Source organism: Pseudophryne corroboree, chromosome 5 (assembly GCF_028390025.1).
Source record: "Pseudophryne corroboree isolate aPseCor3 chromosome 5, aPseCor3.hap2, whole genome shotgun sequence".
NCBI classification, from domain to species: domain Eukaryota; kingdom Metazoa; phylum Chordata; class Amphibia; order Anura; family Myobatrachidae; genus Pseudophryne; species Pseudophryne corroboree.
In genome coordinates this window covers 25895568-25914240 of record NC_086448.1, presented here as the reverse complement: position 1 = coordinate 25914240, position 18673 = coordinate 25895568, and the positions used below count along the sequence as shown (strand labels likewise).

At 40.6% G+C, this 18673-nt stretch overlaps 1 protein-coding gene across 5 annotated transcripts in view; it reads right to left on the bottom strand.

Annotated features, from left to right (window-relative positions):
* Positions 1-18673, bottom strand: part of ADGRB1 (adhesion G protein-coupled receptor B1) — a 680829-nt gene that overhangs the window by 56270 nt on the left and 605886 nt on the right. For 3 of the 5 annotated variants that reach the window (XM_063921150.1, XM_063921153.1, XM_063921154.1), the window contains 3 exons: positions 15837-15903; positions 13898-13983; positions 1540-1659 (listed from right to left, as the gene is read on the bottom strand). In XM_063921150.1, the coding sequence (XP_063777220.1) occupies positions 1540-1659; positions 13898-13983; positions 15837-15903 (273 nt within the window). The remainder of the gene's footprint in view (positions 1-1539; positions 1660-13897; positions 13984-15836; positions 15904-18673) is intronic. The other 2 variants (XM_063921151.1, XM_063921152.1) reach the window with 2 other exon arrangements.

Here is an 18673-nt window from a genome sequence, read left to right as displayed (position 1 = left end):
CTGATAGAACTCTACCCGGACAGACATCACTGGGCACGCATTCAGAAACAGAAACAAAACTTTTTTAATTTTTTTTTGGTCTGATTTTTGACTCCGAAAACCTCTTTAGAGACCTGTCAAGTCTGGGTGAGATCTATCAAATCTTGGAGAGGGATAAATTGTCTGATACAGAGGCAAATCGCCAGATGTTTTAAATCTGTGCATGTGTCCTGATAGGTACCATTGGAGGACGCAGATTGGAATTGCATGGAGATCCAGGCAGTAACGGCGGGCATTCCTTGGCGTGTTGGTGGCAGTTCCATTGGCAAGGGCAGCCATGTACTATACGGTTGATATAATGTCAGATGGTGTGTGTGTGATGTCTGTTCGATAGTGAGACCATTTGCACACGGCAGCTGATTACAGCAGCAACCAGCGGGCGTCTCCGTGGGCAACCCATCAGCTGCGGCAGTAGCATAAATTCCCAAAAGCTGCACTGTGTTATTGTCTATCTCTGAATCAGGACTGAAATACAGCATCAACCTATTACCTTCCAACCTAACCTGTAACAAGACACTTAGGAGCTGACTGGTTGCTCCATCTCTCTCCAGTTTATCTCTCTCCAATCTTTGATAAGTCTCCCCCAAAGACTGTAATGAGACACATCTCCGGTACTGTTATCAGCGTGAGAAATGCAGAGTGTGTATAATAACTCAGCAGTCATTTATTTGTTCATTGTCTTTCTATCCTGTCTATAACATAGAGAACATCCCCCCTCCGAGCTCTAAGGACTTTTAAGTGAATATCGATCAGAATTAAACATCTCTTCAGCTGCTTTTTCTTCCCTTTTGCTAATAAAATGCATTATGGATATTTAATAAAACTCAAACTGTCTATATTTTGTATTCTTTTAATATACAAGATCTACTAATTATATACTATTATTATATATATTCACGACTTGCATACCAGGTCTCACTGTATAGCACTGTAAGAAGCAGTGGCGATGTAGGTGGTCTGTGCTGGTCTCAGCATTCACACACTACAGAGGACAAAACTCTTATCCCAAAAAACATAGATAAAAACAAAACCACACTTTCATTTGTAAGCACTCTACACCATATAGATGAACAGAACATGAATAAATAGGTTACAAACAAACAATTGGTCCTAATAGTATTTAGGACGTTGGATGACGTCGTTCAGTCCAACGTGACGTCATCAACCGTCCCTTGTAAATAATTGTCCTACTGTGCAAAGTCTATAGGTACAGTTGTCCCAATGGCTCAAGCTCAAGGCCGTACTGTACAGCCAAAAGCCAATAGTATCCATCGCTAAGTGGACGCCACAAATATTACACTACAGAATAAGCCCAGGACAGATGTTAGCGAACGTACACTTTGCATGGCTGTTGTCGATTGCAAAATAAAACACATACAGAGTTTAGGAAAATGAAAATGACAACGATGCAGAAAATAAAAAGGATCAAAACAAACAAATGCACAAAAAGAAAGAAAGAAAGGAGAAATCAAATAAGTTGGAAATTAGAAAAAAACTAACATGGCGTTACTGGTGGCTGTGGCCGACACTTCTGCGGAGGAGACTACCCCACACTTGGAACATTTGAGGGTCATGCCGTATAGAGGCATTGTCATCTGACTGCAATTAAAATCAACAATACTGAAAAAAAACAAAAAATACTTTGCTTTTAAAACAGAAAAGTATCCACCAACAATAAGCATTTCATATCTTAAAAGAAGAACTAAACCAAAATAATAAAAAAAAAAAAAAAGGATTTAATTATTATAAGTTGCCCACTGGATGCTGCCATAATTCTGCAGTAGTCCCTCCCAGATCCTACGTCCCGGAATTACATGTGGAAATGGGCTTTATACAGTATATGATGTAAGATTTCAGATTTTCCCAGGCTTAAATGTGCACTAAAAAATAGACAACACATTTTCATGGTCATACCACATTCTTGGCTCCGGCCCACTTTCAGTTGCGTCATTATGGCAGTCCCCAGACAGCAAACAGCGGAGATCATTAATCTGATGTCAAATGTTAAATTGCACCTTAATACTTTTGAATGCACGAAGCAATATGGCTTACGGGGCCTTTCTTAATTTTTTGCATTTAGTTCCACTTTAAGTCTGGTTATCTAGACAGATAAATTAGACCTCATATCTAGATGGTACAACCAAGGGCCCGTATAGTTTTATATTGAAGAGACCAGGCCATGTCCCATAAGAAAATTACATTAAGTGCTCCTGCCAAAATTTTTAGTCATTTTGGATAGACAAAAACACCGCCTCTACTGGGCCTGGTGCACGCATGCAGCCACCTTTGTGGTCGGAAACCAACAGTCACGAGAATCTAGCCTATCAGCTCACAAAGAACTTGTGACGTCATCACTGTTCCCCAGTGATGTCATCGTTTCCTGGTGAATGGATAGTTTGCATTGCCGCAACTGCTAGCTCAGCCCACAGAAATGGCGGCCCGGGCTACGGGTGCCCAGCAGGATCAACATACAGATGGGTCCACGGTTATCTTGAGTAGTTTTCTGCGCCTAGGCACAACATGACTTATTAGCATAAACCCTTCATCTATTGTTCTCAACTGCAATACAGTACAGCAGGGGATTAAGTCCGATTGGCCAGTCTCAGTTAATCCTATTAAAGGTCAAGATAAATGTGGACCCATTTGTATATGTTAGGGTTCAATGTTACTATCTGATAGGCAAGAGTGTTAACCGTCCTTTATCGGATCATGAGCAGATCCTGTGAGTGGTTGACTCTGCAGTTAATGTCTGGTCTCTTCTACATGAAACATATGGGAAGGGTATTCATTTATTGCTGTACTTTCCGTGCCACAAAACATAAACAGGTGCCCCATGCTTGGTAACCCCTTCACCCCTGAGTCATTCGCCTAGTCTACAATAATGGACGACACTTGTAACCCTCCGAGTTCTGCACAGACAATGGTTCTCTTCATGGCCTAAACGGAGCTTAACTTTTCTTGAGAAGCGTCTTAATAATCTGAATGGAGTAGTCCAGGAATGTGAACTACAGCTGAATGCCTTGGACATAAAAGACCCTTTCCCAAAGCCTATTATGTCCATTAGCACAAAGACACTTTAATGAGGCTTGGTGAGCAAGTAAGGGCGCTGTCTGAGAACGGAAGTTCTCAACGAGTCTGGAGGAGTCTCTCAGGAGTGAAGAGGTTAAACAAGGACACAATACGACCGTTCGACAATCACACCGGGAAGGGGAGGGGTCGGAGCACAGCAATGACATCGGCTACTGTGACTTTACCATGACATGGGACCAGGGAACCAGCAGTAGCCAGCGAGACATTTTCGGTTATTTTGTGCCAGGGCCATATCTGCAACAATGGGCGCTGGGACCCTAAACAGTTACAATGTGCCGATTGTTCAATGTTTCTTTTCCCACTGTGGTGCCCAGTGCTGGTCCCCTGTAAACGTGACATGCCAGCTACGCCCTATATTGCGCAACGTATGATGTATAACATGAGAGAAGGCTGCGCAGCTTTTTATACTCAACAAATCAATACTAGCGATTAAACTACATTATTGCACACAAGTGGTTGGAAAACAGTTTGGATTTTGTGTTTTTAAAAACCCTTATCCAAGTTTGTACTCTGGTTACCCTAAAACAGAGACAACCAAGATTCCTATATTTCACCCCAAAAAATTCATAGAATATTCTGATGTGATTTTCCCGGTCTTTAGTAACAATTAGATCTACGTACATTTCACACAGTTACTGTAATTCTACTCAATTTTTTGCATCTACAGGAATAATGTATAGAAAACATGCACGTATAATATACACACAGATGCCTACGTACACTGTATCTTAAATATTTTGAATCCTCTGAACCTTCCCCCGCTAGACCAAGGGTGGTTCGTATCGCTGAGATATAGATGCTCTTCTTCTGCATACAGCCTCTATAAATAGCATTGGGCCTGCTTCAGAGATAGATGCTAAGCAGTAGCGGCTGCAACATTGGTTGCTGCAAAATGATGCTGCTGCTGCTGCAGCCGATGGTCTATCTATTGAGATGCCCACCGGCTGCAGCTCTAACCCGCGCCATCGAGCAGACATCTGCGGCAACATCGGACTTCTGGGAATCCTATGTTTGCTCTGAATGTCCGATGGAAATTGGCCATTGGAGTCAAAAGAACTGCAATCCCTGATCTCAACACCCCCCCACCGACTCAAGTCTCCCCTGTCACTGCCCAGGAATGCCTGTTAGATCTGCATAGATCTCTGTACAGTTCCAATCTGCGTCTTCTGCATTGACCGTGCTCACCCAAATCTAACTCTCTCTGCACATGTTATATCTGCCCCCCCTGCAGTGCACATGGTTTTGCCCAACTGCTATCAAAATTCCTGCTGCGATCAACTTGGAATTACCCCCTTTATCCGGGCTGCACCCACTCTGTGGAATGCCTTCCCACACACAATAAGACTCGCCTCTAGTCTCCAAACCTTTAAACGTTCCCTGAAAACTCATCTCTTCAGACAAGTCTATAAAATTCCAGACCCACCCACATAACCTTCAATGCTTCCCTAATTACATCCTCTCTGTACAGTACACATAACATCACATATTTTGTCTTTCTTTACTCTCACACCGTCCTGACACTTCGCCAACATTGCGGGGTGATCCTATCATACAACCCATTAAGAACCTAGCAATCTGGTGGACCATTATGCAACAGGTAGCATCTATCCTTGTGTATCAATGCCTATTTCCCTATAGAGTGTAAGCTTGCGAGCAGGGCCGTCCTGCCTCTATGTCTGTCTGTTTTTACCCAGTTTTGTTCTATTACTGTGGTTATAATTGTAAAGCGCAACGGAATATGCTGCGCTATATAAGAAACTGTTAATAATAATAATAATAATAATCTTGTGATGACGTGAGATTTTTATTATTTACCTTTCAAACTTTTTAACAAATACGGTAAAAAATAATGTCATTAAGCACCCTCTTATTTATTCCCGATGTGCAGAAAAGTAAAGTGGCACATATGACCTCGCGTTGTTTTCTTGAAGTTGTCAAGAGTGATGATGTTCTCTGAGCATCAAAGCTTTTCATAATGACAAGCTGCACATTCTGTGCAATTAAGGACGATTCTAGGAATTCATCGGATTACTCAGTGCAGGAGGCAGGCTGAGGCACTCTATAATTCTAATGGGTAAATCAATATGGGACTTCAAGCTCTCACAAACAACATGTGGAAAACAAGCATTAACGTAAGTGTACGGAGAGTGACGGACAACCTGAAATACAGGGATCAGCAACACTTCATCCTCTCTTCAGGTGTTTACTTGTGTTCAGCCATAATACTGACATCAGCGTTCCGTCATCCTTCAGGTTTATGAGTCATTTCTTCCCGGCTAAGCTCTGCAATTTACCTGTGGTGTTGATCTCAATTACTTACTGCAGGAAAGTGATGGGTTGTATGGTTATCTGTGTTCAAATTTAATGGTTCTCTGGATTATGGCTTCATGCAAGCCTTGGCAAATAGTGGCTCCTTGAAAGAGTCTACCTTTACTTTTCTATAGGAACTGGTGAGCGAGAGGCTGAATTCCTCTGGTTATGGAGTTTGTAGAAGCTCCAGTCAAACCAGTACTTCACCAAACTCTGTAATTGGGAGATGTGTGGGCAGCCTGTTGCTCACCAGTGCTTGTAGAACAATCAAATTATTTGTGGCAGCCTACTCATCTCTTATACAAAATCCTATATAATAAAAGTCTAATGCTGCTCCTCAACTCTCTGTTTATGCCGGACTTCACTAGATAACGCCCAACGGAGTAATTCAACTGTTGCTCCATTCAGGCATAGACTACTTATTTGGGTGGCAGTCACTGCTGTGGACTACTTCCTGTATCTCAGATGGCTTCCAGGGAAGAGGAAGTCTTGCTTTGAATCTTAGATGGCCGGTGTTATTATTTAGATACAGCAGTTTCACATCGGCCATCTTGGATTCAAAAAGAGGCCATCTCTTCCCTGAGGGCTGGCTGAGATGCGCCTATGATTGTGATTTGCTATAATTATTAGGTAGAATATTTACTAAAGTTTGAATATAAAATCAGTCTAAATTGGCCAACATAGACATTGTCAGAAGTTAAAGTGAGCCGCAGCGGGGCGGAACTGCATTCCGTCAGTTCCATTTGGAGACAGGACCAGTTCTGCCTCCTTCGGCTCGCCTAACCCAGGGAGATGTCAGGCACCCGCTGAGATTTTGTTACCAGCGGGCGCCCAGCTCCTTCTCCTCAGCTGCAGCCAGAGGCAGGAGTTCACTCCTGAGCTCCGGCTTCCAGCTCTGGCAGTGTGCGGCGCTATAGGAGAGATGTCATGACGTCTCGCACATAGTTCCAAGGAACGGCGGCCAGGCGGAGGACATCAGTCTGGAAGCAGGAGTGGGACTGGGGAGTATTGTGGGGTTTTGTGGTTGGCATATCTACTGGGGGCATATCTACTGAGGGCACTACTACTGGGGGCACATCTACTGGGGGCATAACTACAGGGACACTACTACTGGGGGCAATACTACATGGGGGCATTGCATAGGAGGCACTTAAGGGGCATCACTCTGGGCGACATAAGGGGCACTACTACTGGGGGCACTGTAGAAGGGGTACCAATACTATGGGCTCTACATAAGGGCCACTACAACTGGTGGTCACTACCACTACAGTGGGCATTGCATAAGGGGCACTACTACTGAGGGCATTGCATAAGAGGCACTACTGCTGTGGGCATTATGTGTATTAGGGGTGCTACTGCTGTGGGCATTATGTGTATTAGGGGTGCTACTACTGTGGGCTTTGTGTATAAGGGGCACTAATGTGTGTCATAACATGAATAAGGGACACTACTATGTTGTGTAATGTGAATAAGATTGTGCTACTGTGCTGCGTAATTTGCATTGGGGATACTATTGGGTTACCACGCCTCTTTCTTTTTTAGACCACACCCTTTTTGGGTGGCGTGCGCCTGCGACATGCGAAATGGCTTTATTGCACAGGCGTGAGTTCCACACCTCTCGAGGACCACTTTAAGCACTGGACATTGTGTTCCAGTGTCTAAAGCTGGGTATACATCAGACGAAGTGCAAACGACACAATGTCATCAACGATTTCCCTTGAACTCACGAACAAACGATATAGTGCATACACACTGTGCAATTTTACAAACGACCCATCAACACATTGTGAATCATTACGTTGTTTGGTCTTTAACGATATTTTGTATATATATATATATATATATATATATATATATTGGGTAGTGTGTACACACTGAGCGATTTGCTCAAAATCTTTAACGATATCATCAGACTGACCAGATTGATCAGATTGCATGCAGTGGATGATGTGAACGAGTTTAAGGTCCCAATCCGTCGGTAAAGAAAAAAAAATGATGCGAACCCAGCTTAATTGCATACTAGCAGCCAAATGCAAAAAGACCAAAAATTTACAAAAGTCAACACAAAAAGTGATTACCACCGATTTTCTACTGGACAAAACATACCACATGCAAGTAGCTACTGTGGTTCCTCTAATTCTGCCCCCTGGGTATCTTCAGTCAGGCGGTGATTTGCGTGCCGCAGGAAAGTGACCAGCAGTGCACAGCCTTGAATTGCAACAGCCCCACATTCAGAGATGCAGACGATGGTATAATAATACATCTCAGATGGTAGCGTGCCTGCGTAGGATCTGTTCCATACACCTACAGAATGGGTCTTTCATTGTAGCATACCTAACTGCCAGACTGCTGCTATCTGGGGGTGGGGGAAGCTGGGCAGCGCAATTCAAAACGCACAAGATTGGATTTTTAGAACCTCTCGTCTTTGTTTTTCTAGGCATCTTAATGAAAGTTTAGCAAATAGAATGTGTTTTAGAAATGTGAAACATCTGAAACTTATTAGTCGACTGTTGGTTTGTCTGTCAACTTTTTGTCTATTTTTTTGTTATTGTTGATTCTATTTTCAAACAAACCATTGGTAATTCTCCGATTTCCAGTGCTGCAGTAAAAACCTTCATTTTTTCCCCCCAACATTCAATTATGAACGCAAATCAATTTTTTTTCGGTCAATTTTGCCTTTAGTAAATCTCGGCGAGCCCCCCTCTGGGTGACAAATTCTAGGCACACCCATCACTCCGCTATACTTTTCTATAGATAACAGAACAGAGACTCTCTGCAATCCTGTCCATAGTGAACACCGACAATGATTCTGTGATTGGTTCATTGTGTTTCTTAGCTTTAGTTTATTGAATTTGTTTACTGCAGTTTTTTGTGTCTCTGTAACTTTTAATTAAATCCAAACTGTGTTCCAACACAACTACAACAATTCATCTGACCACAGGAGGTGATACACAGCTAGTTACTTGTAAGGATACCTTGTAACAGTTACACAGAACATGATCAATAACCAGATGCATTGGAAAAGAAAAAGTAAAACTGTGGCATCTTCTGTACAGGCTGATTGATGGAATTATAATGTGGTTACATTTATCTTTCACTCACAGCTGACTGCTCTCTGCTAATACCAGCAATTATGTATTTATCTGAGGAACAGAGAACAGTACATTGTTTATTTCTATATACGGTGAGATAAAGCTAAGAACATGAATAACATCTCTACAGGAAAAATAAATGTAAGAAGTTAGTTTTGAGGAGGAAAAACAGTCTCGCTGTATTTTATAAGTAGAAGTACAATTACAGAACCAGATACCTTACTATCGCCCAATGACACTAAGTCTCAGGTTGTAGACATCCTTATTTACATATGGCAAAACTTTCTAACTTCCAATATATATCACATATCACTTTACTGTTATCTCATCCAATATATATCACCTATCCACCTTACTGTTATCTCATCCAATATATATCACATATCACTTTACTGTTATCTCATCCAATATATATCACATATCCACTTTACTGTTATCTCATCCAATGTATATCACATATCCACTTTACTGTTATCTCATCCAATATGTATCACATATCTACCTTACTGTTATCTTATCCAATATATATCACACATCCACTTTACTGTTATCTCATCCAATATATATCACATATCCACTTTACTGTTATCTCATCCAATATATATCACATATCCACCTTACTGTTATCTCATCCAATGTATATCACATATCTACCTTACTGTTATCTCATCCAATATATATCACATATCCACTTTACTGTTATCTCATCCAATATATATCACATATCCACTTTACTGTTATCTCATCCAATGTATATCACATATCTACCTTACTGTTATCTCATCCAATATATATCACATATCCACTTTACTGTTATCTCATCCAATATATATCACATATCTACCTTACTGTTATCTCATCCAATATATATCACATATCTACCTTACTGTTATCTCATCCAATATATATCACATATCCACTTTACTGTTATCTCATCCAATATATATATCACATATCCACTTTACTGTTATCTCATCCAATATAAATCACATATCCACCTTACTGTTATCTCATCCAATATATATCACATATCTGCCTTACAGTTATTTCATCCAATATATATCACATATCCACTTTACTGTTATCTCATCCAATATATATCACATATCCACTTTACTGTTATCTCATCCAATATATATCACATAACCACCTTACTGTTATCTCATCCAATATATATCACATATCCACCTTACTGTTATCTCATCCAATGTATATCACATATCTACCTTACTGTCATCTCATCCAATATATATCACATATCCTCTTTAATGTTATCTCATCCAATATATATCACATATCCACCTTACTGTTATCTCATCCAATATAAATCACATATCCACCTTACTGTTATCTCATCCAATATATATCACATATCTACCTTACTGTTATCTCATCCAATATATATCACATATCCACCTTACTGTTATCTCATCCAATATATATCACATATCCACCTTACTGTTATCTCATCCAATATACTGTATATTACATATCTACCTTACTGTTATCTCATCCAATATATATCACATATCTACCTTACTGTTATCTCATCCAATATATATCACATATCCACTTTACTGTTATCTCATCCAATATAAATCACATATCCACCTTACTGTTATCTCATCCAATATATATCACATATCTACCTTACTGTTATCTCATCCAATATATATCACATATCCACCTTACTGTTATCTCATCCAATATATATCACATATCCATCTTACTGTTATCTCATCCAATATACTGTATATTACATATCTACCTTACTGTTATCTCATCCAATATGTATCACATATCCACTTTACTGTTATCTCATCCAATATATATCACATATCTACCTTACTGTTTTCTCATCCAATATATATCACATATCCACTTTACTGTTATCTCATCCAATATATATCACATATCCACCTTTCTGTTATCTCATCCAATATATACCACATATCCACCTTACTGTTATCTCATCCAATATATATCACATATCTACCTTACTGTTATCTCATCCAATATATATCACATATCCACCTTACTGTTATCTCATCCAATATATATCACATATCTACCTTACTGTTATCTCATCCAATATATATCACATATCCACCTTACATCATATATCTACCTTACTGTTACCTCATCCAATATATATCACATGTCCACCTTACTGTTGTCTCATCCAAAATATATCACATATCTACCTTACTGTTATCTCATCCAATATATATTGCATACTGTATCTGCTATACTGTTATCTCATCCAATATACAATATATCACATATCCACCTTACTGTTATCTCATCCAATATATATCACACATCTACCTTACTGTTATCTCATCCAACATATATCACATATCTACCTTACTGTTATCTCATCCAATATATATCACATATTCACCTTACTGTTATCTCATCCAATATATATCACATATCCACCTTACTGTTATCTCGTCCAATATATATCACATATCTACCTTACTGTTATCTCATCCAATATATATCACATATCTACCTTACTGTTATCTCATCCAATATATATCACATATCCACCTTACTGTTATCTCGTCCAATATATATCACATATCTACCTTACTGTTATCTCATCCAATATATATCACATATCTACCTTACTGTTATCTCATCCAATATATATCACATATCCACCTTACTGTTATCTCTTACAATATATATCACATATCCACCTTACTGTTATCTCATCCAATATATATCACATATCTACCTTACTGTTATCTCATCCAATATATATCCCATATCTACCTTACTGTTATCTCATCCAATATATATCACATATCCACCTTACTGTTATCTCATCCAATATATATCACATATCTACCTTACTGTTATCTCATCCAATATATATCACATATCCACCTTACTGTTATCTCATCCAATATATATCACATATCTACCTTACTGTTATCTCATCCAATGTATATCACATATCTACCTTACTGTTATCTCATCCAATATATATCACATATCCACTTTACTGTTATCTCATCCAATATATATCACATATCTACCTTACTGTTATCTCATCCAATATATATCACATATCTACCTTACTGTTATCTCATCCAATATATATCACATATCTACCTTACTGTTATCTCATCCAATATATATCACATATCTACCTTACTGTTATCTCATCCAATATATATCACATATCTACCTTACTGTTATCTCATCAAATATATATCACATATCCACCTTTCTGTAACCTCATCCAGTATATATCACATATCCACCTTACTGTCCTCTCATCCAATGTTTATCACATATCCGCCTTACTGTTATCTCATCCTATATACTGTACTGTATATCACATATCCACCTTACTGTTATCTCATCCAATATACATCACATATCTACCTTAGTGTTATCTCATCCTATATATTATTATTATTATTATTATTATTATTATTATTATTACCACCAGTTATTTATATAGCGCACACATATTCCGCAGCGCTGTACAGAGAATATTTGCCCATTCACATCAGTTCCTGCCCCAGTGGAGCTTACAATCTATATTCCCTACCACATGTACACGCACACACATTCAAGCTAGTGTTAATTTTGTTGGGAGCCAATTAACCTACCAGTATATATATTTTGGATTGTGGGAGGAAACCGGAGTACCCGGAGGAAACCCACGCAAGTACGGGGAAAATATACAGACTCCACACAGTTAGGGCCATGGTGGGAATCGAACCCATGACCTCAGTGCTGTGAGGCAGTAATGCTAACCATTACACCATCCGTACTGCCCCGGATATCACATATATATCATATTATCCAATATATATTACATATCTACCTTATGGCCAATCTTATGCGTTTCTCCATAATTTGGAGTACAAGTGGGAAACATCCTAACAGGAACATTTACTGAATGGTGAAAAGCAATATGACGAGTTAACCGGTTCACACATGCAGAAATCCTTACAGACTGGCATGGTGAAGTGCCAGTCATCTACCTGGGCATCACTCACCTGTGCCAGCTATATTTTATTGATAAATTGAGGCTACAGGTGATAAGTAACAGCCACCTGTAATCACTTTGTATTAAAATAATAATAATAATAATAATAATAATAAAAAATAATAGTGACATCACGTGTTAGTTACAAATAGTGAACAGCACCTGGTATATGGTGCTCTAATGGAAGATAAGTCATTAGTCCATTCTCAGGACTGATTACAAGTTCCTTTGAACCTTTGAACAATATTTCCGTTACAGTACAGGCAATCATCTACCAATCGCGTTGTACTCTCCATCCCAGTGTGAATTATCTGGAGACACATTTCCAGTAGCAGATATGGGGGTAATTCCAAGTTGATTGCAGCAGGAACTTTGTTAGCAGTTGGACAAAACCATGTGGACTGCAGGGGGGGGCAGATGTAACATGTGCAGAGAGAGTTAGATTTGGGTGGGGTGAGTCCAATCTGCAATCTAAATTGCAATGTAAGAATAAAGCAGTCAGAATTTACCCTGCACAGAAATAAAATAACCCACCCAAATCTAACTCTCTCTGCACATGTTATATCTGCCTCCCCTGCAGTGCACATGGTTTGGCCCAACTGCTAAAAAATTTCCTGCTGCGATCAACTTGGAATTACCCCCATAAGCCGTTCTCCTGACTTCAGCAGTTTTCAGAAACAAAAACAATGTAACAAAACGACACAATGTGTGGTTGCAATACAAAGGATTAAAATCTGTGAATATATATATATATATATATATATATATATGTTACACCTCTGCATTCTACTTAGTAACGCGAGATTATTCCAAACTGCGTTCAGCCACCCAGAGAAAGCACTGTCTGAATTATGCACATGTAAAGTGTAGGCTCCCAGTGAAGAAGAAGAAGATGACACTTGTTTGGCTATTACTGCGCCTCTATGTTACACACATGTTACACACATGTTGCTTCACCTCTTTGTTACACACATGTTACACACATGTTGCTGCACCTCTATGTTACACACATGTGTACAGTAAGTCTGCACAAGATAAGGACATTTCTTCATTCTCAGAATCGATCACTTAGCACCAAAAAGTGAAACTTTCAAAAACAGGAACTAAAAAATAATCTTTCCGGCTCTACACACCAGCCTGCCTGACAGACGTCCTCATCTTCTCTCATGCTGCCTCCTCCTTCATACATAGGCCTACAAGCTGCCAGTGTGAGATGCCATACTACACAATACAGTGCAGCCTGTACAGTATTACAATGCACAATCAGTGTTTGGCACTGCCGCCTTATACAGAGAGCACGCTGGTTATTGATCATGTGACGGGTTCCAGGACAGGACAAATACTGACTTACCCCGCCCGCTCCTTCAGCTTCTTGTCTGTTATCCCGTCTTTAGACACCAGTTTATTAAACACCAAAATCCCAATCACCATGTTTACCTGAGGAGACAGAATGAAGCCTTGTACTGTTTGTGATACAGACACACATTCTGCAAGTCACAGAGAGTGTGACCAAAGCATCATAGCCGGCACTACTTCCACTGCTAGACTGAGAGTGATATAGTGGGAGGAGCAGGGTCCCCAGCAGCACAGAGTATATCAGGAGATGAGTGATGTGTCAGTGAGGACAGGGCTACATGTGACAGGGGCAGTGACATGATGTGAGGAGGAGAATGGAGGCAGCAGGAAGCCACAGACTGAGAGTTATATAGTGGAAGGAGCAGGGTCCCCAGCAGCACAGAGTATATCAGGAGATGAGTGATGTGTCAGTGAGGACAAGGCTGCATGTGACAGGGGCAGTGACATGATGTGAGGAGGAGAATGGAGTCAGCAGGAAGCCACAGACTGAGAGTTGTATAGTGGAAGGAGCAGAGTCCCCCAGCAGCACAGAGTATATCAGGAGATGAGTGATGTGTCAGTGAGGACAGGGCTGCATGTGACAGGGGCACAGACATGATGTGAGGAGGGGAATGGAGGCAGCAGGAGGCCACAGACTGAGAGTTGTATAGTGTGAGGAGCAGGGTCCCCAGCAGCACAGAGTATATCAGGAGATGAGTGATGTGTCAGTGAGGACAGGGCTGCATGTGACAGGGGCAGTAACATGATGTGAGGAGGGGAAGGGAGGCAGCAGGAAGCCAAAGACTGATAATTATATAGTGGGAGGAGCAGGGTCCCCAGCAGCACAGAGTATATCAGGAGATGAGTGATGTGTCAGTGAGGACAGGGTCCATGTAACGGGGGCAGTGACATGATGTGAGGAGGGGATTGGAGGCACAGGAAGTCACAGACTGAGAGTTACATATTGGAAGGGTCCTCAGCATTATGGTACTGTTTCAAAGCTGACCCAGTGTTAACACAATTTGTAGGATGCCATCAATTTACATATGGCTGACTCAATCATTTTAGTAAGGACCAAGAATATTAGTTTTAGTGAAGTCCAGTGCATTGACGGTGCGGAGTCGAGAAGAGCTCTTTATAGAATATATAAACTAAAGATTTGTCAATGTGGTCAGTCACAGGGAATACATCTGCTATATATAGTAATACATTAATCTTCTGTAGGTGATATGTACAAACGTAGGTCCATGCCTGCTGCCTATTGGACTATCTTACATATATTATGATAACTGTGGAGGACCTGTCCACGTAACACATGACATTATGTCCCTCCCGCAGGTTGTTATAAATTTCCCCAGGGACTGGGGTGCGTAACTGTGAAAAACTGAGATTTAGAATGGGATTCTGGACGAAGAGAAATGCAATGTGGAAGAGAAGATCATTCATGGCCCCTCTACTGAAAGCTGAGCTCTTTCTAGGACCACCTTAAAAGTTATGTGAAATTGTGTAAAAATAATAATTGTATTTATCCATCACTTATTTACATGAAACAATTACATACGGATAATCAGATACAGTATAGGGCAGCATTTTACATTGTTTTAGCTGTCTAATGAGAGGACGAGCGGAAAAACATATCTTCATTATATTGCACAGCTTCAGCTTGATATTAAAAATGAACTTGCATAATATCAAATTGTTATTCTGAGAATTAGACTGCAATTCAGCTACTGGGACTTATAGTCACTAAATCGTTATGCCTGGTGATTTAAAATGTGGGATTAGAGCATTGTGAGATCATTAATCCCCTCACGGTTTATCAAACGCTGACGGAGTTTGCAGAAAGTTACTGCAGTCTGGTTACTTCTAAATGACATTTCTCTGTGAACTGAGAATCTCACATGGAACACAAAATGTAGCACAAAACTATAGAGAAGTTTCATTAATGAAAATACCAAAACAACAGCGGCGGCCGGTCCCACAAACGCGTACAGGAGCCCTCCTTCCAGAGACAGCCAGCAACTGCAAGACACAAACAGCAATTTCACATCATCAATATACATGCCATCAGTTCTGCAATCAGGAATGCGCAGCGCTCTGCAGCTATTCTGCAACTGTAATCCCTTGCAGAGACCGCTGGACGATGCAGCTGAACAAGAGGCGGACAGGTTGAGGCTGATGAAGCCGTGAACTAAGACGAAAGGAAATTATACAAGAAACAGAGACATTGGTTTAACTGATAACTGAACAAATATAATCAATCAAGAGAAATGGCAAGCCGCACTTGTTCATACATATCAATGAGTACTGCGCCCAGACACCGGTATAAGTGGTACAGTATTGTGCAAACACATTAAGGAGTAACATTTCCATAATAGTCTGTCTGACAGAAGTCCTTGGATTACACTGTGGTCTTGCATCACGCTGTGAACCTTTCTGGCTATTGCGGTTGGAGACTTTACTTATCTTCTGCGCTCACCTCTATGGGATGCAAGCAAAGCCAGGTGTGGCTTCCTGTCTCTATACCCCGCAGGGTTGTGTCAGATCATCGCACATAACTGAATCTGCCCCTTTGGTTTGGATTCAGATTTTAGGAGCCAATCCAAGTAAATTGTGCACATGGATAAAGCAAAAAAATAAAAAATAAAAAAAATAAAAATAAATAAATATATATATATATATATATATATATAAAATCAGTGATGTGCAGTGGGGTGAGGCAGAGCCCTTCCTGTCATACTAATGTATGCACCAGACTTTTTACTTTTTTAAAATATCTGAAAAATACAAAGATTATATTAGAAATATCTTCTTTGTATTATTCTAATAATTTTTATAAACTCTGGAGTAAAAAGTCTATGGCAGGTGAAGCAGTGGCCCCCTGCCTATCTTTTCCACACATCTCTAATCAAAACTCACCAAATATCCAGGAGTGTATACTGCTGCATCTGTGTATAATGCCCACATGTATATACTGCTGCACCTGTGTGTAATGTCCACATGTATATACTGCTGCACCTGTGTATAATGCCCACATGTATATACTGCTGCCCCTGTGTATAATGCCCACATGTATATACTGCTACACCTGTGTATAATGCCCACATGTATATACTGCTGCACCTGTGTATAATGCCCACATGTAACTATATACCACTGCACCTGTGTATAATGCCCACATGTATATACTGCTGCCCCTGTGTACAATGCCCACATGTATATACTGCTGCACCTGTGTATAATGCCCACATGTATATACCACTGCACCTGTGTATAATGCCCACATGTATATACTGCTGCCCCTGTGTATAATGCCCACATGTATTTACTGCTGCCCCTGTGTACAATGCCCACATGTATATACTGCTGCACCTGTGTATAATGCCCACATGTATATACTGCTGCCCCTGTGTATAATGCCCACATGTATATACTGCTGCCCTGTGTATAATGCCCACATGTATATACTGCTGCACCTGTGTATAATGCCCATATGTATATACTGCTGCACCTGTGTATAATGCCCACATGTATATACTGCTGCCCCTGTGTATAATGCCCACATGTATATACTGCTGCACCTGTGTATAATGCCCACATGTATATACTGCTGCACCTGTGTATAATGCCCACATGTATATACCACTGCACCTGTGTATAATGCCCACATGTATATACTGCTGCCCCTGTGTATAATGCCCACATGTATATACTGCTACACCTGTGTATAATGCCTACATGTACTGTATACTGCTGCACCTGTGTATAATGCCCACATGTATATACTGCTGCACCTGTGTATAATGCCCACATGTATGTACTGCTGCACCTGTGTATAATGCCCACATGTACCCTTGGGCTCATATATAGTTTGTAAATCTGGCTCTGGTACTAGCCAGTGCCTCCTGAGCCATTTACCTCACTGCACGTTCCTCAATAGTAAATAAGTGCAGTTAGCATTTTATAAAAGTTCTGTTGCGCGGACATTTGCTCCAGATGATAGCTTACTGTCTCCTGAGCGTGTGCAGATACAGGCAGCCGGGGAGGGATTTGAAGGATTCATCTCTACAAACTAAAGTGCAAATATAGCTTATAGGCTCCAATGACTAGCGACATCCACGAAGTAGAGAGGAAGACAGCTATAGTCAGGGCCAAGCTCCGGAAACCTCAGCTTTTCACAGCTTGGTAAATTGAACCTTTTTGCATCACTCATAGAAAGATGGAAATTCAGGGGAAATATTGCAGCTATAGCTCTGAAGTACCCTCATAATGAATGGAGCCATACATAAATAATGCGACAATACTCCAAAAACGGGGGGGATTGAGCACAAAACTACTTAAGTAAATAGGTTGCATTATAATAATCGTTGAAGAAGGTTACATACAGAATACATATCAGCAGAAGTAGTACTGTGCAATTGTCATTGTATATATAATAGTAAGAATACTGAGAATTTTAAGCAGAATATATACGGGTGGTATTCATGTGACCGGAGGTCGGGCGACCGACAGTCACATGACCTCCTCCTGCATCCCAACCCCTCCCTATCCCGATGGTCGGCATGCCGACCAACAGGGACTATTTCCACTCGTGAGTTTCCACGACACTCATAGAGTGGGAATAGAACCCGTGGTGACCGCAAGTCGCCACCGAGCCCACAGCGTGGCGAGCGAAGCGAACCCGCAAGGGGCTTGCTGCAATCGCCCCTCCCCGCCGGGATCCCGGCGTCGGTATGCTGCTGGGATCCCGGCGTCGGTATGCTGACCGGCGGTCTCCTAACCGCCGGTCAGC